The 25,624-nt window shown below is 42.6% G+C and overlaps 2 protein-coding genes across 2 annotated transcripts; one reads left to right on the top strand and one right to left on the bottom strand.

Annotated features, from left to right (window-relative positions):
- Positions 1-10,785: 10,785 nt before the first annotated feature.
- On the top strand, positions 10,786-11,913 carry ackr4a (atypical chemokine receptor 4a; the record flags this gene model as incomplete). Its single annotated transcript, XM_080546777.1, has 1 exon — positions 10,786-11,913. The coding sequence occupies one exon, from the start codon at positions 10,786-10,788 to the stop codon at positions 11,911-11,913; it is 1,128 nt and encodes a 375-aa protein (XP_080402903.1).
- Positions 11,914-15,898: 3,985 nt separating this feature from the next.
- On the bottom strand, positions 15,899-25,557 carry e2f5 (E2F transcription factor 5; the record flags this gene model as incomplete). Its single annotated transcript, XM_080546978.1, has 8 exons — positions 15,899-16,017; positions 16,169-16,207; positions 16,308-16,478; positions 16,665-16,953; positions 17,218-17,337; positions 17,756-17,906; positions 22,266-22,375; positions 25,429-25,557. 8 exons carry the CDS (start codon positions 25,555-25,557, stop codon positions 15,899-15,901), a joined length of 1,128 nt encoding a protein of 375 aa, XP_080403104.1.
- Positions 25,558-25,624: the final 67 nt, after the last annotated feature.

A 25,624-nucleotide genomic window follows, 5' to 3' on the forward strand; every position in this document is an offset into this window, starting at 1 on the left:
GGAAACAGTCAGTGTTTGGAGACTAAAAGCTAGACTAATGACTGAAGGCCAGTCACATGTGAGTTCAGTCAGCTGGAGCTGTTGCTAAATGTCAAATGGAATACAGATTAAGATGTCGTAGATTTTACTTGAATACTTGAATAATAACAATGAAAACAATCCAAGAAACCGGAGCTGTTGAGGATCACATGAGAACCTTTATTGAAAACAATGCCGGGCCTGAGTTAGTTCGTGAAGCAACTCCTGACCTACTCAAAACCTATCACCTTTATAGAGTCCCACCTGAGGACCCCTCCCAAACTGCTCATTTACATACTCATCCACAGTCCTAGCTCCGACCCATAGTCCCTCTTCATGTTGACTCTGGGCATCATAAAAATTGATTTCCTCCTGGCTGGCTCCCTGAATAACAGATGGTACCATCTGTTGCTAAATTCCTATCTCTGAATTAATCATCGTTAGAGTTACAATCATCACAATTTAAACCAATTAAAGGAGAAATCCACCCTAAGGCCAGAGGCACACAATAGCCTACACATAATTCTCTCCGATACTTAATTTTCACCATAGAGCAACGTGGTGAAAGTGTTCCAATGTTCTAGTGTTCCCAGTTTGTTGATAAGCAGTGTTTCATTTGATGGGGATGGGGGGTCTGTCATTCCTTAGATATAGTAGAGAAACTATTGTAGAAGGATCCTCTGTTACTCTGCTTATTGTTGAGCATTTTTATACACACAACATACCATTAGCCCAATTTTGTCATGGAAAAACGATTAAAATGTTTTAATCTGGGTTTTTGTTTACTCAAGATGTGAGGCAGACAAGTAACCTTTGTCAGTTGTGAGAACAGGCTTGGAAAAACACACTTCAAGTGAGTTGCATGCACAGTATCCGAATTATGAAGGAGGGTTTAAGAGATTTACAGTTTGTTCATGCACTCACTTATGTAATATGAGCAAAGTCTGTAACAATGGAGGGCTTTTGTAGGCTTGTGTTTCTCTAAAGTATTTCCAGTGTAATTCTAGATAACTCTCCTTCAAGAGCCTGGGGAGTAATGGCCACCTATCAATCATTTATTTAAGGACATTTCAACCCAGTGACTCCAGTAAATGCCAAAAGTTGATAAACTGCCTGATTGGTTCAGTGTGTGGAAAAAAACTAGCCAAATATTGACAGATTGTTTTCCTCAACAGTTTACATTTTTGTGTGATCAAGATAAGATAAGTGTGTGTGTGTGTGTGTGTGTGTGTGTGTGTGTGTGTGTGTGTGTGTGTGTGTGTGCGCGTGTGTGCGTGCGTGTCGGGATTCCACAGTGTTCCCTCTCCTCATCTGGAAGTCGTTAACTGTGTGAGTATAAATGGGTGAAGTGCGTAGCCAGGCTCTTCAATGCATCAGTATGGAGCAGGCTCTGTGGCTGGCTCTCCTGTGTCCGCAGGCTTGCCTGCTCACCACAGCACAGAGCATAGATAGCCAGCGTTTATCTTCAACTATTTTTAAGCTGTACAGATAAGTGCTAAAAACGAATTAGTAGATACTGAATGATTTACTGTTTTAAAGGCCTATAATTGTTGTTAACGCATTGTTGGACACTGCCGAAGGTCAGTAAGTTTTCAAAGTTCGTTCAAAGTCCAGTTTGGCAAATCCACCATGCGGGTCACGGCACCAACTGATAGATATTGATATTGATTATGATGGAGGATATTGATCTCTGAGAATAGTTCAGGTAAAGATGTCTCTCGTCTCTGCGTTGTGTAATTCCAACCATTCAATGTAAAATAGCACCCTCAACAATACGGTCTTCAGGTTCAATGATAGACTTCAAACACGGGTCTCTGGGTCCTCAGGAGAATAAATGTATTACCAAATTGCCGCATATAGGATACAATGCACATTCTCTCTCTCGTTCCAGCTCGCAACAAACTCCAACCCAACAACAAGATCTTTTCACACAGACAGAAGCATAGGCCTATAAGACATTCCCCATCAGACCATTCTGCAGCTGGTATCTGAAAACATTGATAAACTGTCAGTCTGGTAAACAGCCCTCGATTTGTGAGACTACATTTTCATTGTTCAAATCCTTCAGTTTACATTTTTGTGTGATCAAGATAAGATTCCCTCTCCCTAGCTGGAAGTCGTTAACTGTGTGAGTATAAGGGTGAAGTGCGTAGCCAGGCTCTTCAATGCATCAGTATGGAGCAGGCTCTGTGGCTGGCTCTCCTGTGTCTGCAGGCTTGCCTGCTCACCACAGCACAGAGCATAGATAGCCAGGCAGTAGCACAGCAAACAGAGAGTGTTCCACTCCATGAAGCCATGGTAAGGCGATTTAAGCATCTGTATTGTTCACTGCTCAGAATGAACTGTAAACTGAATTACCGTCTCTGTAGATTCAGTGGGAGTTATCATTGTGTGTGGGTTTGTGACTTGACGAATGTATAAATGTTGTCATCATTCTTTGAACCCCTTCTTGAGAATGACACAGATAATATGCCTGTAATATTCCGACGTTGCGGTCGCCGTCGAGCAGGGGGGTGCAGTTCAATGTTTAAGGTAAGAGGTCTTTGTAGCAGAAGCTGAGTAGAGTGATATGGGAGTGGAGGCTTGTGTGTGACTTGACAGTCACATCGTATCATTGTTGCTTTTTCAGCGTGCTGCTGAGCCTATGAAGAATGTTGTGAGGAGAGAGTTAGAGACTGTTGCCAAGCCACCATTAAGCAACACCCAGGTAAGAGTAGTGATAAGAGGGGGGTTTGTATCTTTCAATATGTGAGTTTAAATATTTGTTTATACTATATACTCTATAGTTTTACCCCATGTAAGAGGTCTTTGCAGCAAACATGAGAAGCAGTTTGTTCATAATTCTCTTTATTGCAACGATTAAAAAACCCTCCAATGAGTAATAAGAATTCACAAATAATGTGATGAACATTGTTAATAGACTGTTCATAGACCATTTTCACTATAATACCTTTGAAAATTTTTGAAATACATAATGTTCATTTTAGATGATGTTTCGAACATGCTCTTTCTGAGTTCCAGATGCTTGTTTTTTTCTCAGGTTCACAGAGAAAAGAGACAATCTCAGAAGAAGAGGAAATGGAACCAGAGGATAGGAGCCTTCGCAGGGATGACCATCTCTGACAGCACTGAAACACACTCAGTACTGTAAGAGTCTTTGCAGTCTATATAGAATCATTACACAATCGTATGTCAGTTTTTATAATTGAGGAGGTTTTGGATTTGCTGTGTTACTAAAGACTCTCTGTCTCTCTGTCTCACTCTCTCTCTCACTCTCTCTCTTTCCACTCTCTGATCATTCTCTACTCTGGCCTTCAGCCCTCCAGGACTAAGAGAGAAGAAAAGAAAAGAAAAATCTCGCCCCACTCTCGCCTCCTCTGGTGAAGGTGAATGACAGTCCTCTGTGTGGATTAGGAGGTCAATGCCGTACTCTTTTAAAATAAAGGGTTCCTGAAGGGATATTTCTTAAAGCCTTATATGCCTGAAATATTTTTTTAAAGAGTCTTCTTTAATGTGTGTGTGTGTTTGTGTGTTTGTGTGTGTGTGTGTGTGTGTGTGTGTGTCACCTCAGTGTCACCTTACAGGAAAATTGTCCTCGAGGAGAATCCTATCGATGTTTTGAGAACATAGCTTAACATCTGTAGACGTAGCATCTCCAGCTAGCACCCACTAGGCCTCTTTATCCATAGTGTAGGAGCTCTCACGGTCCTCGACCCGGTAGACTTGCGCTCAGCTAACGGGGCCTGGGGGTAGGGGGGGTCCAAGAGGTCAGGTTGACCAGGGGAACTGATCGTTTATGACCATGACATTAGACCTGTATTCTATCTGTTTGTAATAAACTGTCTACCCTGAAGAAAAACAACTCAAACCGGAGGACTTTGAGTGATCTTCTTATCACTCTGCCTGTGTCAATCTATCAATATATATGACCGGGATCACTTTGCCTGTAACCGATGAGTCTTTCACAAGCCCCACAAGTCGGGATCACACAATACTCGACACGTAAAATCTGTAACATAAGCTATAATACTGTGCTAGCATATATCTTCGACTGTCTTTAAGCTGTACAGATAAGTGATAAAAACGAATTAGTAGATACTGAATGTTTTACTGTTTTAAAGGCCTATAATTGTTGTTAACGCATTGTTGGACACTGTATCTTGCGCTGTTGTATCTAAGGGGTAGAAAACTCCCTCACTGAAACTCCCCGCAGCCACTCAAGGACAGGCGTCCCAGCTGAAACTGCATCCAGTGGTCGATGGTCAGCAAGTTTTCAAAGTTCGTTCAAGGTCCAGTTTGGCATCCCCAGTTTTGCACCCCATCCGGGCCACGGCACCAACTGATAGATATTGATATTGATTATGATGGAGGATATTGATCTCTGAGAATAGTTCAGGTAAAGATGTCTCTCGTCTCTGCGTTGTGTCATTCCAACCATTCCATGTAAAATAGCACCCTCAACAATACGGTCTTCAGGTTCAATAGACTTCAAACACGGGTTGCTGGGTCCTCAGGAAAATAAATTTCACCGCATAATAGGATACAATGCACATTCTCTCTCTCGTTCCAGCTCGCAACAAACTCCAACCCAACAACAAGATCTTTTCACACAGACAGAAGCATGCATATAAGACACCCATCTCACATTCCCCATCAGACCATTCTGCAGCTGGTATCTGAAAACATTAATAAACAGTCTGGTAAACAGCCCTCGATTTGTGAGACTGCATTTTCATTGTTCAAATCCTTTGGTTTACATTTTTGTGTGATCAAGATAAGATGTGTGTGTGTGTGTGTGTGTGTGTGTGTGTGTGTGTGTGTGTGTGTGTGTGTGTGTGTGTGCGTGCGTGCGGGTGTGTGTGTGTGTTGTCGGCATTCCACAGTGTTCCCTCTCCTCATCTGGAAGTCGTTAACTGTGTGAGTATAAATGGGTGAAGTGCGTAGCCAGGCCCTTCAATGCATCAGTATGGAGCAGGCTCTGTGGCTGGCTCTCCTGTGTCTGCAGGCTTGCCTGCTCACCACATCACAGAGCATAGATAGCCAGGCAGTAGCACAGCAAACAGAGAGTGATCCACTCCATGAAGCCATGGTAAGGCGATTTAAGCATCTGTATTGTTCACTGCTCAGAATGAACTGTAAACTGAAATACTGTCTCTGTAGATTCAGTGGGAGTTATCATTGTGTGTGGGTTTGTGACTTGACGAATGTATACATCTTGTCATCATTCTTTGAACCCCTTCTTGAGAATGACACAGATAATACGCCTGTAGGAGGAGATGTGGTTGCCGTCCAGGAGCGTGCGGTTTAGGGTTTAATGTAAGAGGTCTTTGTAGCAGAAGCTGAGTAGAGTGATATGGGAGTGGAGGTTTGTGTGTGACTTGACAGTCACATGGTATCATTGGTTTTGATGTTAGGATCAGGTTTTGGGACGGCTGTGGCGCAGGAGGTAGAACCGGCATCTAATGATTGCAAGGTCGGGCCGGTGTCTTGCCTGGTAGCTTGCCGCCATTGGTGTGTGAATGTGTGTGTGAATGTGTGAGTGAAAGGCCATTGTAAAGCGCTTTGGAATAAGTCAGTCCATTTACCATTTACATTTACCATTAAGCGAGCTGCTGAGCCTATGAAGAACACTGTGAGGAGAGAGTTAGGTAAGAGTAGTGATATGGGAGGGGGTAATGTAAGAGGTCTTTGCAGCAAACACGAGAGGCAATTATAAAATAAACTCACTCCAGTGAGTAATAAGATCTCACAAATAATGTGATAAATATAGTTTATAGACTGTGTGACCATGGTGATTTTCACTACAATACCTTTGAAAATGTTTGAAATACATAATGTTAATTTTAGATGATGTTTCGAACATGCTCTTTCTGTGTTTGAGTTCCTGTTGCTTGCTTTTCTCTCAGGTCCACAGAGAAAAGAGACAATCTCCGAAGAAGAGGAGGATAGGAGCCTTCTCCACATTAAGTGTAAAGATGTTTGAGTATAACACACATCGAGCACTGCAGAGGTGTAGTTAGTTCTTCAATGTCAACTTCCCTTGTCTCCCTCACAGGTTACAATGGATGGAGGAGAAGAAGAGAAGGAGGCCCCTGCCATACATTTTTCGGAGATGACCATCTCTGACAGCACTCAAACACACTCAGTACTGTAACAGTCTATGGAGTCTATAGGATCATTACACAATCATAATCATAGTCAGAGTTTATGATTGAGGAGGTTTTGAGTTTTCTGTGTGACTAAATTCTCTCTCTCTCTCTCTCTCTCTCTCTCTCTCTGTGTGTCTCTCTGTCTGTCTCTCTGTATCTCTGTCTCTTCCCTTGTCTCCCTCACAGATTCCAATGGATGGCAAGAAGGAGGCCCCTGCCATATATATGTCAGGGATGACCATCTCTGACAGCACTCAAAAACACTCAGTACTGTAACAGTCTTTGCAGTCTATAGGATCATTATTACACAATCATATGTCAGTTTTTATGATTGAGCAGATTTTGGATTTGCTGTGTGACTAAAGACTCTCTGTCTCTTTGTGTGTGTGTGTGTGTGTGTCTCTTCATCTCTCTCTCTCTCTGTCTCTCTCTCTCTCTCTGTGTCTCTCTGTCTGTCTCTCTGTCTCTCTGTCTCTTCCCTGGTCTCCCTCACAGATTCCAATGGATGGCAAGAAGGAGGCCCCTGCCATACATATGTCAGGGATGACCATCTCTCAAACACACTCAGTACTGTAACAGTCTATGGAGTCTCTTTGTGTGTGTGTGTGTGTCTCTTCATCTCTCTCTCTCTCTCTCTCTCTCTCTCTCTCTCTCTCTCTCTCTCTCTCTGTCTCTCTCTCTCTGTCTCTCTCTGTCTCTCTCTCTCTCTCTCTCTCTCTCTCTCTCTCTCTCTCTCTCTCTCTCTCTCTCTCTCTCTCTCTCTCTCTCTCTCTGACTCTGTACTCAGTTGCTCATGCCTGTTTCCCCTCTCTGGTCCTTCTCTGCTCCGGCCTTCAGAGCTCCAGGACTAAGAGGCAGGAGAAGAAGACAAAAGGACCCAGGAAGCCTCACCCCGGAGCCCACTCTATCCTCGGACTAGGAGTTCCTCCCACTACGGTGGATTTCTCTTTTAATTGGGTTAAAAAAAAAGATGGATGTTGAAGAGTTTAAATTGTGATGATTGTACCCCTAACCCTCATGAAATCAACATACTATGTGTGCCGGTCAAAGCAAAGAGACAGGAAGAGTTCATCTTGAAAAAGGGTCCTACCAACCAACACGTTGACGCGCGCGCGTGTGTGTGTGTGTGTGTGTGTGTGTGTGTGTGTGTGTGTGATGTCTCTCTTATAGGAACAGTTGGAGGTCCTTGACAGCCATACTGAGGAACACTACTGAGTGGAAAGACCACAAGCCAGGTGAGGGGTCATCGGTCATACTGTCGGTACAACTGGATCTCAGTGTGTTTTATAGTGATAACTAGGGAACTTACTTTGTGAGCTGTCATTTCATTTCTATTATTGATATGCCAGCATTTCTTAAACCCTGATATATGTGTGTGTGTGTGTGTGTGTGTGTGTGTGTGTGTGTGTGTCTGTGTGTGTGTGTGTGTGTGTGTGTGTGTGTCTCTGTGTGTGTCTGTGTCTGTGTCTGTGTCTGTGTCTGTGTCTGTGTCTGTGTGTGTGTGTGTGTGTGTGTGTGTGTGTGTGTGTGTGTGTGTGTGTGTGCGTGCGTGTGTGTGTGTGTGTGTCTTCCAGACCCTTAACAGGACAAAGAGAGAGGACAAAGACTTTGCTGAGAGTACCTTGAAAAGAAGGAATAGGCATAGGCCTCGTGCCTGCTAAACCCATCCCAACAGCCAAGCTAAAGGCCATGTAGGGGGATATCCTACATATAAATCCCAGGCGTCATATTTGGTCTAGGAAGGTGACATGTTAAAAATGATGTTGCATTGTCACAAGGGGAATAAGAAGACGAAGACCATCCGTCGCCTACCTATTATGATTGTTGAATAGAGGCAGTTCCTTCTTTAGCCACAGGGGGGCAGCAGTTTACCACACTAGGACAAACAGTGTAACGGTGTAGGATCACTCAGGGAAGAAGAGGAAAGAAACGTACATCATCAGAACATTTTGCGTTCATTGTGAAAATTATACAAAATCTGACCACACAGTAATATGACGTACTGAGAAAACAGCTCAGTCAGACAGCTTGCTCTTGAGAGCAGAAATGGACAATTAAGCATTTTGAAACTAGAGTTCTGTCTGCATCTAGTAGAATAGCTTAATGTATCATCTCAGTGCTATCCATTGTGTCAGAAAACAGAATTCAGTAGGAAAATATTTACAGAACAAGTCCTCTCAGCCAATCCTTTTTAAGATAAGAAGCGGGAAATCACTAAATACCTTATAACCGTATAACTTGATCAGTAACCAGATCTTCAGACTCCTCTGTAGCTTTCTTCCTCATTGATTTTGATAATGCATATCCTCTGTCATGATCATAATGTAATGTGATTTATATACGGTTCTTGACTCTGGCATGAGACTGTACTTTCAATATTCCAATTAAAAACGATATACTCATTCATGAATCAAACTGGCTGTCAAACCATGTTGTTTCTGTAAACTTTTTTTTTACAAGTTTTTTTTCAACTGTAAATTTACCGTATGTCCTCTCTAATAAGACTTGTGTTTGAATGCCTTCAAGTTCATAAACAAAGATTGTTTTTCATAAATTCATTAATTTATATAACACTGTAACTGTAACTGTAACTGTTCCGCTTATTGTATAGGCTACACATCATATTCCCTGTCACTGCCTGTGTAGATCTACACGCATCAGTTAGTCGCCACTTCTGTATTACAACCACTGCATGACAGTGTGTCGACCACAGAATCCTTCTCCAGCTAAGCCACACATATCTTGTGTGGAGTGTCAAGAATCACCATCTGATGTATCTGATTGGCTATGATCACCGTGAATAAATAATAATAACTATAAATGAATAATGACTTCCTCCGTTTTGGCTCTAATATATTCGTTTTTTCATCTTTGTTATTTTTGTTTTAAGCACGTATGGTCTTGGTTTTCACTATGCATCCGATTGCCTGTCTCAACTTAATTTGATCAAGGAGTGATATATTACTTTCTCAAAGCCCAATGTGTGTTTATATTGTATGTGGTTCACCATCAGTCAACATAATCTTAACCTGATAGCTGCTTTGATCTCCATCTTCAATTACATATTACTAACAATCAGACAATGCAACAATTCTGGAGTGCTTGGAGTTTCTGGTGGCATAAAAAAGTGTTATAGTGTCTAGCAGAGGTGTACTGTAACAGTATTTGCAGTCTATAGGATCATTACACAATCTGACACAATATGTCAGTTTTTATGATTGAGCAGGTTTTGAGTTTGCTATGTAACTAAAGACACCTACTGGACAAATCTATCTATCTCTCTCTCTCCTGCCATCTCTCTCTCTCTCTCTCCCTCTCTCTCCCCCCCTCTCTCTCTCCCCCCCTCTCTCTCTCTCTCTCTCTCTCCTGCCATCTCTCTCTCTCTCTCCCTCTCTCCCTCCCTCCCTCTCTCTCTCTCCCTCCCTCTCTCTCTCCCCCCCTCTCTCTCTCCCTCTCTCCCGCCATCTCTCTCTCTTTCTCTCCCCCTCTCCCCACCCCCCCCTCTCTCTCTCTTTCTCTCCCTCTCTCTCTCTCTCCTCAAAAAGTTACACCCTCCTCTGAGCGAGCACACTAGTGGCTTAAGCCAAGAGCATAACAGAGAGATTGAGACCAGTGGATGTATTGGTCAGATCAGTAGTACAGGAGAAATTCAGGAGGTAAGATTTATTCATCTGTTGATTTTCAGATTGACCTTTGTAACCTTTGCTGTTTAACTAAAGACACCTACTGGACACATCTTTCTCTCTCTCTCTCTCTCTTTCTCTCTCTCTCTCTCTGTCTCTCTCTCTCTCTCTCTCTCTCTCTCTCTCTCTCTCTCTCTCTCTCTCTCTCTCTCTCTCTCTCAGTAGTACAGGACAAACCCAGGAGGTAAGATTTATTGATCTGTCGATTTTCGGGTTGACCTCTTTTACCCTCATAAGTTACATGTTTATCTTGCCTCTGTCACCTCAGCCCTACAATGCATTTAATTGGTTGTTGCTTTAGCTCCTCAATACTATCTAGGCAGTCTTTGTATAGAAATGCTTGAGAAATAGAATGAGTTTGATCACATTTATTCACATTCCTCAGAACTTTTGCTGAAATTGTATTACATTTACTTGATCTGATACACAATTTACGGCCTAAGTAATTCTTACCGTGTCTTACTGTGTTGGCAAAGGCTAGCAAAAATGATCGGAGGTAGATTTAGTTGGCATTCCGATAGACATCTCCACCAGGACTCCACCGTGGAATGTTGTCCACATAATTGTGCTCCATTATACACACAGTGTTGAACTGCAGAGGGGAAACGTCTGGGAGGTGGCCAGGGACGTGCCTGAGGCCCACACTCTCTCTCTCTGTCTGGCAGCCATATGCTCACTGGAAAGTTTGAATCTGTGCATGGCATTCTACTTAGGTGTTGCTAGGTAACTCCTCTTCCACCGTTATTGGTGACACTAACGCTTCACTTTTTCCATGGAACGGGAATTTCTTCGTCTAGGTCAAAACAGACATACTGCATGTTCAATATCTGACTCCACATAGCAGATTGAAAACTGTGAATTAAGGAAGCACCCTCTCTGCTAGACTACAAGACATCCAAATGCTCCCAGTTCTGTCCTGCAGGTATCCCATAAGGATGGATCTAACTGAGGAGGACGACTACGACTACCATGACAACATCAGCCTGAACTACAGCTACGACGACTACCACACGCTGTGTGAGAAGGGCGACGTGCGCTCCTTCGCGGGCGTCTTCCTGCCCGTGGTGTACACCCTCTGCCTGGTGGTGGGGCTGGCAGGGAACGCCCTGGTGGTGGCCGTGTACGCCTACCACAAACGCCTGAGGACCATGACCGACGCCTTCCTGACCCACCTGGCCGTGGCAGACCTCCTCCTCCTGCTCACCTTGCCCTTCTGGGCAGCGGACGCGGTGCAGGGCTGGGAGCTGGGAGCGGCTCTCTGTAAGATCGTCTCCGCCTGCTACACCGTCAACTTCAGCTGCTGCATGCTGCTGCTGGGCTGCATCAGCCTGGAGCGCTACCTTGCCTCGCTCAGGGCTCAGGGCAGGCATCGCCGTCTAGGGAGGGTCTTCAACCGGAGGCACTGTGCTAAGGTCTGCCTGGTGGTGTGGGCCGGGGCTCTCCTCCTGGGCCTGCCAGACATGGTGTTCTCCACGGTGAGGCCGATGACCGACAGGAAGGCCTGCATGGCTATATACCCTCCCGGTATGGCCCGGGAGGTCAAGGCCTGCCTGGAGGTGGTGGAGGTGCTGCTGGGCTTCCTGCTGCCTCTCCTGGTCATGGTGTTCTGCTATTCCCAGGTGGGGATGGCTTTGAGGGGGCTCCCTGAGGAGAGCAGGGGCCGGAGGTGGAGGGCTCTGAGGGTGCTGCTGGTGGTGGTGGGGGTGTTTGTGGTCACCCAGCTGCCCTATAACACAGTGAAGATCTTCCGTACCATGGACTCTGTCTACACACTGGTGACTCATTGCGGTGTGAGTAAGGCGCTGGACCGGGCCGCTCAGGTCACAGAGAGCCTGGCCCTGACCCACTGCTGTCTTAACCCCATCCTCTACGCCTTCGTGGGCTCCTCCTTCCACCAGCATGTGTTGAATGTCGCCAAGGCGCTAGGAGAGAGAAGGAGGAAGAGGAGGAGGAGGACGACAACGACGACGACGAGAGAGTGGATTCAGAGAGAGGAGCCAGCAGTGGAGATCTCCCTCAACTCTCACACAGGCTCCCAGGAGACCAGCACCTTCTCTATTTAAGAGAGAAAGACTACTTTGGAAATGAGAGACTCATTCCTTTTGTATCACATAAACTGTGTCAAATGTATCAGCTTATCCATTGTGTCAGTGTATTGAGAGTCCCCCGTTACGCTGTCGTGTTATTAGATTGTAAGCATCTTGCTGTGGTTAACTGGTTGAGTCCATTTTCTTGGACGAGCATTGCAGCAATCCAAATGAACCAGGCAGAGAAGAGAATTGTTGATGTTCATTGTTGATGTTCTCTCAAAAACACATTTGTTTTGATGCTGTTTATTTGTTTATTTGTTTATTTAAAAGGATCCCCATTAGCTTATGCCGTAGCAGTTTGCTAATCTTCCTGGGGTCCACATATAATCAACAGACAAACACCTAATACATTAATACAACATATAATACATTAAAGGGACAATGCGTGACCCTCCGCGACATCCACACACTATCCCCCCGATACAGTAGTAAATACAACAAAATAAACTAAAATAAATAAAAATTTACAAAAAGGGCAAATATTATTAATCCATTAAAATATAAAGACCTATAAAGACATGATCCTAACGCAGTCATCTCTTCTATGAAAAAAGGAATCAACCAAAATAAACAAAGTGAAATAAAACAGCTCCTGTCATCAGCCACTTAATAGGTGTGACGGGGTGACACGTGACACCAGCACCACTTTCTGGAGAGGCGTGGTCGACCATGACCCCAGGCCTGTAAACAGTTTACATGTCTGTCTATGTCTGTCCTCCAGTAACACAACAACACAACCGCCAGATGGAATTCATCGAGAAGGAAGTAAACATGTAAATAAATAATTACTTAATGAAGGATGGAATGTACCAACTTACCCAACTCAATACAGTACCAGTCAAAAGTTCTGTAAACACATGTCTGAGGACATGTTGTACCGTGTCTCTGACCCAGAGGCATTAGCTCATGCCAAGAAAAGTCATGTGGGATGGGTGGGGGCACTGTCTGATTGCAATCTCATTTTCTCATTCCTCTTTCGATGCCTTGTCATTCAGGCAAGAAGACTAATCCTAACTCTAAAAAGTAACACAATCCTCTCTCTCCACTTTCAAAACAGTTACTCAAAAACAACTTACTGTTAGTCAGTAAACAACATGTCCAAGCTGTTCGAGGAAGTCACTGTTTATCATGATAATGACTTATTATCCCTCTCCACCCCCACATGATCATTCTTTTTGAGTGAGGTTGACTTTTTCTTCAGTCAAAGATGAGTCCTATCAAATTCCATAGTAGAATTGGTCGGGTCAGGTAACAGAGCATCATTGTTAAAACTAGAGATGTTGCCCACTTACATGTCTAACTGTAACTGCCTCTTGCTGTGTAAATATAATGAGTAACCATTTATATATTGAGAAACCATTTACTGAAAGAGGAGGCTGTGAGGATTATTGTGAAATGGGTGCAAGGCACGCAGGTAGCCTATTATTTCTACTGTGTCTGTCGGTGTAACTTAATGAAAACGTACAGCAGAGCCGAGTCATGTAGGCATCCATTACCTTTGTGAAGAGCTCTTTTTTGTGGCCTCCTCACACTCTGAAACCAACATTAACCCCTTAATCACCACCCCACTCTTCGCTGTGCAGTGGATGGGAAATGACAAGTAACAACATAGTTCCCCACAGGGTAAACAACAGCTTTTTCGCTAACAGGATGAGGCAGAGTGGCACTTAGGGTTTTTATTACAGATCAGTGAGTACCAGTATGTTGTCTTTGAGGTCATCCTTCACATACCTCAACACCATAATCACTAGGGGAAAGGGGTTCATTTAAGGAATCTTTCTTGGGAACAGTCCCAATATCAATATACAATATATCATCGTGAGTCATGACAACACCATGATTAAGAACTTGTTTTGAACATCTAGTTTGGAGCCCACCTCATTGAGGTTACCATAGGAATATTTTGAATATTTATAGAATGTCCTCTAATTTGCCCTAGAGGTCATTTCTCAAAGCAGTGTTGTCAAATCAAATCAAATCAAATTTTATTTGTATAGCGCATTTCTTACAAGATGCAACTCAATGCGCTTCATAACATAATTATTCTTATCAGTCGAAGCTCTTAGCCAAAACAGATCATCGTATGACTGTTGTGTGGATAAAGGATCAAGGACATTCTTTCCTCCCTGAACAATTCAAGAAATGTGAAGTGTTTATATAATATTCAGCTGCAAGTCCACCATTTCAGAAATTCACCTCTTGAACCAGAAAGGCCATCTAGAAGTACTGCAAGTCATCTACAGCTTCTGAAGGGAATTGAATTAGCTGCAACGACTTCTCTTTTTCTGATTCAGAGGTCAGTACCAGTAGAGACGCTGTAAAAAGTTGTATTAAGATCTTGTTATTCAAACGCCATGTGGCTTTACACGTGGAAGCTATTCAGTCTGTTCAATATTCTGTCAACCGAGGAAACAGCTCCTGACAAAATGAACGCCTGGAATCTGAACAAATTATTCACATGCACAAGATATGAATGGGACTGCCAGTAAGAAGATAAAGTTCTCGTTTAATATAATTAGTGAATACCTTAACGACAGTGTACTGTATGGACATTGGGTGAGACGCAATATGTAAAAGTGACATGACAGAACAAACGTATTATGCATGAAGCAATAAATAACAAGTAGCCTGCAGCAATTAAATGTGTTTAATATAAAACTTTGGTCCAACAAATGTGCAAAATAAACAAAATATAAAAAAACACAAAACAGTACTCTTTTGATTAGGATAGAAAACTATAAATATGCAAAAAGTGCTATACAAAGGCACTTCGTTTTGGTCTATGAAAATTCAGACCAAAAATTGTCATACGGCAGATCAAAATATTAATCATAAGGCAGTTAAAGAACTTCAAGTACTGCAAAAATAACTACAACCAAAAATATTTTATTTTTAATTTAAGTTACAAAAATCAAATGTATATTCAAATATAACTATAAATAGTAATTAGGAAAAACAAACAAACATGTAAGCCCCAAATATGGCAGTGTCACAGTTATTTAGACAAGGAAGAAAGAAAATGATAACATTCATACACAAAGTTGGCTTTCCAACAGCTCAAAAGGAAACTGTGTTATGGGAAATTAGTCACTTTTCACATAGCAGGGTGAAGATGAAGGAGACATTATGTCAAAAACCCCATACCTATGTAATTACATACATTCTGCTCTAGATACAATCACCCTGTATGACCAAGCATATGGAATGCTGGAAATGTCATTGGCCATCCCTTTCAGTACTGAAAAACAACAGCCAAAGATAACAATTAGAGTAGCTAGTCGTCACAACAATGTCACACAATCTTTCAAAAAAGTAAAAAAACAAAAACAAAACAAAAACACTGACATTAAATGTGAAACAGTTGTGGAAAATACTTCAAGGCCTTTAGATGCTATTGATGCCGTCGTCGGATGCAAAGATGCACACAAAACACAGAGGCACAAGGGTGAAGGATGCACTATATAAGGACATCCACTCAGGCACATACATATCACTGCCCTTTTCTTTTCCTCACCCGAGACTGAAATACGGCCGCATCATTGTCAATACCCCTTGATGAACTAAACTGGCAACTCCCCATATGAGCACCATTACTCCTGGTTTCCTCAATCTAGATCCTATGGCAGATTAATTTAGGTGCTACATTTTTCATAATTTGTTCTTTGCATACTGTATTCTGGTGACTGTGTCATAACAGGCGGGTGGAATCTGTGGAAGTCAATGTTCATAGAATCAGAGGGATATTTAGGAGTGCAGCAATTGGCTCCCGTATTGGCAGTGCACTAAGGAATCTCAATACAAGTGAGGAAAAGTAAAATCACTGAAACCTCAGGGGGGGTATACTTATCAGAATAAGCCTGGATTTTCCCTTAGCGACGTTGATGGAAACCCCCCCCCCCATGTCAGTTACAAGAGGGAAAAACAAAAACCCTGCTGATTTTACAGACATTACAGCCGTTTATCCTTTCCAATAGTTCAGAATTTGCACGTCAAACAGATCACAGACTCCTTCGTTGTCGTCCAGGTTGAAGTTGTAGTCCACACCTGCGTTTGGAGAGAGTCGCAGCAGAGGGAACACTATGACACAAACACAGGGACAGGAAATAATAAATATCAGCCCTTCTAAAACTGTTGTTGAGGATTACATTAGAGGTATGAGGTATCAATAAAAGAGGACAATAAAAGAGACAATGCTCAGAGCAGAAAAACTGTCTACCCTAACACTTACCATCAGAGGACATCAACTCATCTATTAGGTCAGCGACTCCTGGAAAACACAAAATAATCAGTGCATCAACATCACACAATTACGCCAACCGATGACAACAAAAGAAATGCGCACACACAGGCCTCCTACCGCCACTCACCCTCTGTCTCCTCCTTCATCTGATCCCCTGCGTTGAGCTTCAGCAGGCTGTCTACTTCCAGCATGGACTGGAGCTCCTGCCCTCCCATGACCCCTTGCTGCTGAGCGCCGGTCACCATGCCAACCAGACCATGCTGCATGAACAGCCCGGGCACTGACTGGGGGTGGCACTCTACAGGAGGGGAAGAGGGACAAAAAGGTCATCAATGACCTGACAAGTGACAACTTTGGAGCATAGCGAACATGAAGATCTATGCTCTCACCAATTTAACTCATCTCATTTTTAGAGATAAATATTATTATAAATATAAGTGTAGATTCAGATAAAAGGTGAGCTCTGAGTTAAATCCTCCCTCACCCATCTGTATGTCTGGAGGGGTGGACGAGGGTGTGAGATTGTCGTGTTCTGGCAGCGCCATCTTGTGGTCGGGGAGGTCCAGGATGGGGGACTGGGCCAAGCAGAGGGGGAACTGCTGCAGGCCCGCGGGGGTGGTGGGCGGGGTGGGCATGGCTGAGTTGTCCTCTGTGGGGGGGATAGAGAACACTATGGGCCTGGAGGAGCGGGACTCCTTGTTGATCAGCAGCACCTGGATGGGGGCAGACTGGCTTTTCAGGGTCACCTGGTACTTCTTCTGTCCACTCGGACCCTGCAGAGGAAGAGGAGCCGTTAGTACACTCCACCCACTCACAATACACGGCTAGAGCATGCCCTGTACAGTTTCTCTACTGCTTCTCTGCTTCACTTACTTAGACAACATGTATTTGTTGTAAGTCACCTTTGGATAAAGGTGTCTGGCTAAATGCCAAAAAATGTGAATGTAACTATTACACAGAAACTTGAGTCAGACCAAGGCAGAGGGTTCAATTGTTAGTCTCCTAGGCAGTAAAGGAAGGGGCTGGCACAGGCCTACCATCTCAGGCACAGGCACCTCCAGCTGAGTCCCTGAGGGGGCCACCACAGCCAGAAGTGTGTCTCCATGGAAGGCACTGCATACGTCCTCATGGGTCACATAAGTGTGTGCCGTTAAGGAAAGGGTTCAGAACGACACACACACACAGAGCGCACACAGCGCGCGCACACACACACACACACACACACACACACACACACACACACACACACACACACACACACTAGTGGAAGGGGAAAGGGTGGGGGGACGGGGGTGGTGAGTGTGAAACAGAACCATAAACAGGAAAAACAAGACCGTGAGCATTGCCCAGGGGATTTAAGCATAATTCAAAACGGCACTGGCACAGTAATTACATACATGTACCCCGCCACTTAGCATTACCTCCATTCAATAAGCAAACAGGAATTAAATAGGGGGCCCCAAGAAGGTCATAATCCCTTCTACGAGCTTTCAGGCAGCAAACAGGTTAACAAAACAAAATAGGCCAATTTCCAATGTGTCATGGAGCTTGATGTGAAGGATATGTGCTCTCCACGGGGTCGTCGTTCATGTGTTTTATGCTGTGCTCAAGCCAGACCTTCTGGCCGTCCAGCTCCTTCTCCTGCATCTCCAGCTCAGAGATCTGGGCCTTCAGCAGTTTCACCTGGTCCAGAACCTCTGGGGTCTGGCAGGCCAAGTTCTCTCCCCTGACAGGACATAGGAAGAGAGGTTTAATGGTGTGTGTGTGTGTGTGTGTGTGTGTGTGTGTGTGTGTGTGTGTCAGGGTTTCCGTTAGAAAAATTTGCCGTCGGACATCGTGTCCGGGAAGAATTCGATTTACCGGACAAACGTGATATATTCCGGTCATCATATTAAAATATAATTTAAAAAAAATCTTCAAAATCATATTTTTTTTTCTTCCAAATCTAATATAGCTGTTTGTCGCGGTGATTACTGTTGTGTAGCGGCCTATATATGCCATTTAATGTCTATTTCTCATCCGATACGATTAGATGCGAGCTATATAATATATAATAATATAACATGATTTGACGCATGCGCGCTATGCCATGCGTCAAATCCAGCGCTGAACGGGTCCAGCGCTGAACGGGCGCCTCACTGGGAACTGAACAGACAGCATCGATCAATGAACGGACTCCACATTACGTTAACTGAAGTTTGTTAAATTGTTTGGGATTAATGTGAGTTTTCTATTTTCTCTTTACAGTTTTACCCTTTTTTTTTTAAATCAATAAAACAACGTCATTTCTATAAGTCTCGCTGGTTGGGAAGGCATTTCGTTTAGCTCGGGAGTATGACAATGGGAAGAACATAACTGTATAACTGAATGACAACAAATGTATGAGTAATGAGTAAAACAATGTCACTTTTATAGTATGTTGTTTAACTTGCCGTTCGGTCGCCATGGCTCTGGTGTGTGTAGCAGCTTCAGCTAGCTGGCTAGAAACTTCTAGGGGTGCGTTCGTAAACACGCTCTGAGAGCGCCGGAGCGCACGCTGGCTTCGATGTCACAGAGCGACCGAGTCGTTCGATTGGACGAGAGGCGTTCCGCGAGTGCTGATCGGATTTCCAGAGCGTGTTTACGAACGCACCCATAGATGGGAAATCAAGAAACCGTATTACTATGGTGGACGGGTTGGCAGGGTTGCCAGATAGGTATGAGTTTATATCAAAAAATCACCAGACCCAGCAGAATCACACCCCATTGTGCCACTTTAATCGATAACATATTCACCAATGACATTGAAAACAATACAGTGAGCGGTCTATTAATCAACGATATTAGTGACCACCTACCAGTTTTTTCAGTCTATGACTGCAATTACAAGAGAAATCAGCCAGATGAAAAACTAAAATACAGACGAGTGAGGACAGAGGAAACCATGAATGCATTAAAGAATGACTTACTAGCACAGCATTGGGAAATTGTATATAAAGAAAATGATACTGACAATGCATATGAATCATTTTTAAGAATATTCACTTCATTATATGAGAAAAACTGTCCATTAAAACAATATAGCAGAAAACAAAAATACACAGACCGACCATGGATCATAAAGGGACTACAAAATGCCTGTAAAAAGAAAAATACACTTTACAGAGAATTCATTAAACAAAGAACTAAAGAGACAGAAAATAAATATAAAAAATATAAAAATAAGTTAACAAATATTATAAGGGTTTGTAGGAAGGAATATTATAGCAAAATATTGAATATTAACAAAAACAATATTAAGGGAATATGGGACATATTAAATAGTATTATTAAAAATGGTTCTAGACAACAGAGTTACCCTCAATATTTTATTGATAACAATATTATAAAGGATAATATGCATGATGTGGTTAATAGCTTTAATGATTTTTTTGTAAGTGTTGGACCAAACCTGGCAGAAAAAATTCCTGATCCATTGTCATCTGAGGATAGGGATGACAACCTTATAGATAGGAACCCTAGCTCAATGTTCCTTACACCAGTAGAAGAAAAGGAAATAATAGATATTGTTAATAAATGCAAATACAAAACATCTAGTGATTGCAATGAAATTGATATGAAAATTGTGAAAAAGGTAATTGAGGGGATTTCAGAACCACTGACATATATCTGTAACTTATCGTTCCAAACCAGTACATTTCCTAACAAAATGAAAATAGCTAAAGTTGTACCGCTGTATAAAACTGGGGATAGACACCACTTCACAAATTACAGGCCTATTTCTTTACTTCCACAATTCTCCAAAATTCTAGAAAAACTATTCAATAACAGATTAGACAAATTCATAGATAAACATAAATTACTTTCTGACAGTCAATACGGATTCAGATCAAACAGTTCAACATCACTGGCATTAATTGAATCAATCGAGGGAATTACAAACGCTATAGACCACAAACAGTATGCAGTTGGAGTATTCATTGATCTTAAAAAAGCTTTCGACACAATCAATCACAACATATTAATCAGTAAACTGGAACGGTATGGGATCAGGGGGGTAGCATTGCACTGGGTGAGAAGTTATTTAAGAGACAGGAAACAATTTGTGAAGTTGGGAGAGTATTCATCGTCATGCTTGGACATTGCTTGTGGCGTCCCCCAAGGGTCAGTATTGGGTCCGAAATTGTTTATTCTTTATATAAATGATATTTGCAAGGTATCAAAAACATTAAAATTAGTACTATTCGCAGATGATACAAATATTTTTTGTTCTGGGGGGAATTTAAAGGAGCTAATGGAGATGATTACTTCAGAAATGTGCAAATTAAAAAGATGGTTTGACATAAACAAATTATCATTAAACCTAAGCAAAACTAACTACATGTTATTTGGTAATTATAAAATGAATACTCAAGTACAGATACAGGTAGATGGTGTGGACATTGAAAGAGTTCATGAAATTAAGTTTCTTGGTGTGATAATTGATGATAGAATAAGCTGGTCATCTCATATAAAAAATGTCCGAAATAAACTGTCAAGAAGCATTTCAGTACTGAGTAAGGCAAGACACGTTCTGGACCATAAATCACTCCACACTCTCTACTGCTCACTGCTTTTACCATATTTAAATTATTGTGCGGAGGTTTGGGGCAACACTTATAAATGTAGACTACAATCACTATTAGTATTACAAAAAAGAGCCATAAGGTTAATTCATAATTCCGGTTATAGAGATCACACAAATTCATTATTCTTAAAATCAAAAACATTAAAATTCACGGATCTGGTCCACCTTCTAACAGCACAAATAATGTATAAAGCAAATAACAACCTACTCCCTAGGAATATTAAAAAATTGTTTTTTGATAGAGATGGGAGTTATAATTTGAGGGGGGAGTTAAATTTAAAACATATTTATGTACGTACAACGTTAAAACGTTTTTGTATTTCTATATGTGGAGTGAAGCTGTGGAACGGATTGAGTGTGGAGCTAAAGCGGTGTCCAAGCATGACCCAGTTCAAAAAGCGGTATAAAAAAATGGTTTTCACCAGGTACGAGGAGGAAGAAGGGCTTTGATAGTTGTTGTTTTCACAGATTATTTGTTTATTTACATGATCTGTTTTCTATTGTTGGTCAATATGTAAACATGTAAATAAATGTGATTTAATTTAAAATATATATATTATATTTATATTGAAGTCAACTGCGGTTTATTAATTATTAATCTCTGTTTATTGGAGAAGGGGTAGGATTAAATAAGCTTATGCTTCTTCCTACTCCTTTTCGGACATGTGAAGTAAATAGTGTTTTTTGTTTTGTTTTTTGTTTTGTTTAGTTTTTTCTTGTTTTTGTTTTGTTTTGTTTTTTTCTTGTTTTTGTTTTGTCTTTTGTTGTTATAACTATTTCTCTCTGCACATGTTCGAAATAAATGCTTTCATTCATTCATTCATTCATAGGCATGGGTTACTGTGTTTAAGCGGTAATAGACTGGTTAAGCTGTAATCCCATCTGGCATCAATCCCATGTGGCACCTGTGCGCTGTTTCGCATAGGCCGGCCTACACATTAGGAGTCATCATCATGCCGGTGTCAAATCATATCATAATAAAAGAAATACATAGCCTATATATTCGTCTTTTTTAAAATAGAAGGAATCAGAATGTGAACTTTAGCGAATTGTATTCAAAGGGAATTATTTTCACCGGACAATATGTCCGACGACTTTTCAATTTGTCGGACTTCAACAAAATTTACCGGACAAAGACCGGTAATTGCCGGTTAACGGAAACCCAGGCCTATATATTCGTCTTTTTTAAAATAGAAGGAATCAGAATGTGAACTTTAGCGAATTGTATTCAAAGGGAATTATTTTCACCGGACAATATGTCCGACGACTTTTCAATTTGTCGGACTTCAACAAAATTTACCGGACAAAGACCGGTAATTGCCGGTTAACGGAAACCCAGGTGTGTGTGTGTGTGGAGGGCAGGTGCAGAGCATTCAGATATATAGTGATTTGACTTCCTCTCCCTTGCACATGTGTCTCATACATACATACAACATCCTGACCAACCTGTTACCTGCAGATAGCAGTTGTCCCACTAACCTCCATCGGATGATATTCTTGGTTTTCTTCTCAATAAGCCCCACCCCTTCGAGCACATTTGTGATGTCGTATATCCTCCTCTTCTGTTTCACCGCCAAGCTGTCAGCAGCCTGTCAATGGAAACAAACAGACATTTCATATAAAATAAAATATGCCCGTTAGCTGACGCTTTTATCTAAAGCGATTTACATTGCAGTGAGTGAGTGCATACATTTTTCATATATGGCCCCAGCAGCATTCGAACCCACAACCTAATCCCATCCTCTACAACCTCTACACCTACGACTTCACCCCCGTCCACCCCAGCAACTCCATCGTAAAGTTTGCAGACGACACCACCGTGGTGGGATGCATCTCGGGGGGGGACGAGGCGGCGTACAGGGATGAGGTAGAGCAACTGAGCAAGCTGTGCAAGGTTAACAACCTGCTGCTGAACAAGTCAAAGACCCAGGAAATCATCGTAGACTTCAGGAGGAAAAAGTCCGAGATCCAGCCCCTGCTCATCGACGGAGAGAGCGTGGAGAGAGTCTCAACCCTCCGATTCCTGGGGATGCACATGCGGGATGACCTGTCCTGGAAGGACAACACAAAAGCCACCATCAAGAAGGCACAACAGCGGCTATACATCCTGAGAGTCCTCAGGAAGGAACACAGCAAGAAGGAGATGCTGGTGGCCTTCTACCACGGCGCAGTGGAGAGCATCCTCACCTACGGCATCTGCAACTGGTTCTCCAGCTGCACAACCCCGGAGAGAAATGCGCTACAGAGAGTCGTGAGAACAGCACAGAAGATCACCGGCGCCCCCCTCCCCTCTCTGGAAGAGCTGTACAACACACGCTGTCTCAGGAAGGCCTCCAAGATCTCCAGGGACCCAACCCACCCTGGGTACGAACACTTTACCCGGCTGCCCTCGAAAAGGCGGTTCAGGACCTTGGCCGCAAGGACAAACAGACTAAAGAACAGCTTCTACCACAGGGCCGTCCAGTCCCTGAACACAGCAAAGACCTAGGTTCTGGGCCCTGGACAGTCTGGACGGATTGATGGCAGCTGCTGGACTGAAAAAATCAGGTGTAGTGCTGAGGCACAAATATGTACATTTCAAGCCTGCAAACTGCGACACTTTAAATAAATGTGCAATAACACTATTGTGCAATATGACAACCCTAGTCGTCTATCTGTACAGTATAGTATAGTGGATAGTGTACATAGCCTTTATTTATGTAAACCAGCTCCTTCCCTTCTTGTGATTTTTTTTAAAAGTTTTTTTTTCCCCTAACACCAGGGGAGCCACCCCTCCTAAATTTCGTTGTTTGGTACCTGTACTGTAGCAATGACAATAAAGACCATTCATTCATTCCTAAGCATTGTTAGCCACACAGGAACATAGAAAGGACAGCTGACACCAAGTTCGGCCAACAGAATAGCCTACATCAAAGTTGGCATTAGAAAACCATTCCTGTCGGAAAACAATGAAGGAAGGATGCAAACGGCCAACCGATTGTATAAGGATCGAAGCACTGAAGGTATCCAGGGCTCTGATAAAGTACACAAACAAACCAACCCCCCCCCCCCCCATGTGAAGAGAAAGCTAAGTCACAATGGGAGGGAGGAGGAGGGAGGGAGGGTGAGGTAGCCTGCTGTGTAAACATCACCCTACTCTGGCGGGCAAGTAGAGAGGGAAACCTCCTAATCATTACAGGAGGACTAATGGTAAGAGAAGAAGGAAGACTTGGCAGTTTGGCACCTCAGAGGAACAACCGCAAGGCTGTCCTACAGGTGGCAAGACAAGACAGAGACACTGTTCTGCAATGTGCATCTTTCATATTTTGCTTGGTGCTGTTGACAAGGCCAGCTCAAAACTCCCTAAACCACAAACAGCAAGTCAGTCAGACACCTTGAGGAATCCCACTGATGCATGACAGGGTAGCAGGTATGGCCCAGGTGTTCTAAGCTGAACTAGTGTGGCAGTGGCACTGGTCACCCACGTGTCAGGATAACATGGGTGATACATACCCAGCCATCTGATCACCTTGTCTTGAGATGTCTTAAGAAGATGTCTTAATTAACCAAAATAAGACATTTTGTCTGTCAAGATGTCTGTCTGTCAAGATGTCTTAAGATGTCTTAATTAACCAAAATAAGACATTTTGTCTGTCAAGATGTCTGTCTGTCAAGATGTCTTAAGATGTCTTAATTAACCAAAATAAGACATTTTGTCTGTCAAGATGTCTGTCTGTCAAGATGTCTTAAGATGTCTTAATTAACCAAAACAGGACATTGTGTCTGTCAAGACAAGTCGTCTTAAGACTTAACCTGAAGACATGCACTCACTTAAAACATGGAGCATAGTAGGATTACATGTCTCACCAACCAGAATGGGCCACACGGGAAACCTCGCTAGACGCCTGGGGGCAAATCAAAGTACCTCTCTCCCCGTGACCATCATCTATGCTGCAACATCAACGCACCTCTTGACTGGCACTTCGTGAGCTTAGAATTATAAGGTTCTATCTCCATTTTTGTCCAAATTGAGTTTTTTACATAATCTGATCCATTAGGTGTTTATTAATGCCTGTGTGCTGTTATTTTTTAAATGTTGACATTTTAAAGTTAGTAATTCATAAAATACAAAGGTTCCATCTCACAGAACATAATGGAATGTAAAAACTTTGACGCTCAATATCTCTGAACTGCCCTAAACGGAGATAGAACCTTATCATTCTAAACGGAGATAGAACCTTATCATTCTAAACGGAGATAGAACCTTATCATTCTAAACGGAGATAGAACCTTATCATTCTAAGCTCACGACTTGACAGAATACAACTTTGATGTTTCAACCTGCCAGCCAGCTTAACGTTAGTGGGTCATGTCTCTACCTTAACTGGTTAAGACACAAACTCAATAACGGTGTACCAGCCAGCTAGTTTGCAAGCCGTGTCTTTTAGATTCAGCCAAATCAAATCAAATCAAACCAAGTCAAGTTTTATTTGTATAGCGCATTTCTCACAGCACTGATTTGTGCAAAATGATTGAATGGGAGAAGCTCCTTTGTTCACTTTTGTTGGCTGGAAGATGAGGTAAAAATCGAATAATATCATATGATTGACACACAGGTGTTGACAGTATGAAGTATTAGATAGGTACGAAGTAATAAACTGACCACTTTCAGATCAAGGACGCCGTCCTTCGCCTCCTGGAGGAGAGACACGAACTTGATCGTCAGGAGACCCAAACTTTTCTCATGGCGCCGCAACCCCCCGGTCTGCCCCGAGGACACGGCCGCTGCCATCGTCTCTGTGTCAGGCTGACAAGGTTTCTACGTCCTGGCCAGGTTATGGCAATGTTTAGCTTTAATT

The sequence above is a fragment of the Nansenia antarctica genome (genome assembly GCF_963989245.1).
Source record: "Nansenia antarctica genome assembly, chromosome: 16".
Lineage (NCBI taxonomy): Eukaryota > Metazoa > Chordata > Actinopteri > Argentiniformes > Microstomatidae > Nansenia > Nansenia antarctica.